At 39.5% G+C, this 2,104-nt stretch overlaps 1 protein-coding gene across 1 annotated transcript; it reads left to right on the top strand.

The window, feature by feature from the left end:
- The first annotated feature begins 288 nt into the window (after window positions 1–288).
- On the top strand, window positions 289–771 carry LOC140948833 (C-type lectin lectoxin-Phi1-like). Its single transcript, XM_073398107.1, has one exon. It carries the CDS (start codon window positions 289–291, stop codon window positions 769–771), a length of 483 nt encoding a protein of 160 aa, XP_073254208.1.
- The last annotated feature ends 1,333 nt before the right edge of the window (window positions 772–2,104 follow it).

Here is a 2,104-nt window from a genome sequence, read left to right as displayed (position 1 = left end):
GCATTTACCATCTTTCCCCCACATTTACTCCTCAGTTTGTAGTTTTATTTATTTATTTATTTTTTGGGGGGCGACATATTCAGTGCGAGGAGAAAATTTGTGCAACAAGCTGGGCTGGGCTAGAACCATACCCACATTGGTCTCCCTAGAGGTTTAATTCTAATTTTTCGACGAACATCCCAGTCACTTTTATATGGGAGTCCCCACCTCCCGGGAAAATCAACCCGTTACAAAATTTCGTTCACGCACACAATCGCTAACTACACCGTTCTCAAAGTTTCTGTCAAAATGTGTGGGGATGCTTTTGCTGAAAATGTCACTCTTCAAATACGATATCTTAATGCTGTGTTCGTTGCTTTGTTAGCAGCATTATGTCCAAGTGGTTGGTTTAAACAAAGAAGTTCCTGCTACAAGCTTTCCAAGAACGTCCTGAATTGGCAAGCAGCAAAGAAGGCCTGTGAAGACCTGAATTCTACACTGGCTATAATTAGCTCAGAAGCCGAACATCAAGCTCTTAAACCTTACATAAGAAGAAAAAGGAAACTTACCTGGATAGGCTTGCAGAGGAACCCCCTTGACAAAAAGCGCTGGTTGTGGGTGGATGGATCTCCACTCAACTACACTCGCTGGGGTGACGGTGAACCCAACAGTATTACTGAGGAGTGTGTTGAAATACGTCCGTTTGGGTCTCACAACGGTGGATGGAATGACCAGGAATGTTCTGATAGAATAAATTACATTTGCGAAAAAGGTAAGGAAGACAGAGCCTGATATACACTGTACTATGAATTGCGCCGACTTCGCTCTCTAACTCATCAAACCGCTAATAATATCTAATATACTTAGTCGGTACCTTCAGAAGAAGCGTATCGAAAAACTCTGCCTCATTTTTCCTTTTAGATGGCAACAAATGTGCTTGTAACCCGTGCAAAAATGGGGCAACCTGTTCCAGTACTATCGAAGGATTTAATTGCACTTGTAAATGCCAAATTTGCTTCCTTATTTACAACCCTATATTGTGGTATGCAAATGTGGCATTTACCATCTTTGCCCCACTTGTACTTGACTACTGTAACTTGACTACTGTACTGTAATCGATGTTGAATGACATCAATCAGTAAGTGATGAGTACTCATTGGATAATCAACTGATTAGTCATTGATTATTCGCTATAATCAATGGGTAATCGATGACTAATCGATGGCCAAAAATTTTGTGGCCTATCAATTACTCATTGATGTCATTGATAAGTAATTGATGCGTTAGATTACTCGTCCATTATTTGATGATAATCCATCGATTAGTCATTGATTACAGATCTCATACAATTTCTAGCAATTTTTTTTTCTTATTTCCAGTGATGAAAATTTACGTTAATGGTTCTTGACGATAATAATAGCCAAAATAGGAATTAAACTTGCATGTAGAAAACCAAATGTATATAGGCCATGTCGAAAACAGAACGGCCAGTCAAATTTATTTATCGAACAGTAACTGAAATATCAAAAACGAAACATTCAGAAGGTCGAGTTACCTGTCTTAGTCTCTTGGCTATTAGAGTCTGTGTCTTTGTTGAGAAGCAGCCAGTACAGAGTGCCTACCGGGTAAAAGATTTCCGCGTCTAAGGTGGTTGTTTCAATTTATCCAGATTTATAGAACCTAAAAGGGGTTCTTGAAAGTGGTTCTTGGACAATTTTCAAGATCGAATAGCCTTGACTTAAGAATCGTCAAGGTCTGGCTCAACAACAAGCGCCGGCGAGTTTCTGACAGAAGAGATGCCAACCTCTGGTGATCTTAAATCTGGAGACCTAATCTTTTTCACTACCCCCACCCCCGAATTTCGATGTTCGATGGGAATTTAAGCACCCTCTATCAATCACCAAACAAAGTTTAACCCTTTCAAACAAAAAAAATTGTGTAAATGAAGGTGTTAAGCTGCTCTTTTACATGTACCTCATGGAATTAAGAGTGGTTGTCAGAGAAAACCGGGCAAAATGTTAAACATGTCAACGGAAGGGGGTCAACAGAATAAGTTCATACTAACATCATAGATAGGTCTGGTGGAGTAATGGACAAATATACCAAACATAGGTTCCTAACTGCT

The sequence above is a fragment of the Porites lutea genome, chromosome 9 (assembly GCF_958299795.1).
Source record: "Porites lutea chromosome 9, jaPorLute2.1, whole genome shotgun sequence".
Taxonomy (NCBI): Eukaryota; Metazoa; Cnidaria; class Anthozoa; order Scleractinia; family Poritidae; genus Porites; species Porites lutea.
This window is presented reverse-complemented; position numbering and strand designations above follow the sequence as displayed.

Excerpts from the sequence above, each read along its gene's own strand:
- LOC140948833 (XM_073398107.1), top strand. The coding sequence starts at position 289 with ATGTGTGGGGATGCTTTTGCTGAAAATGTCACTCTTCAAATACGATAT.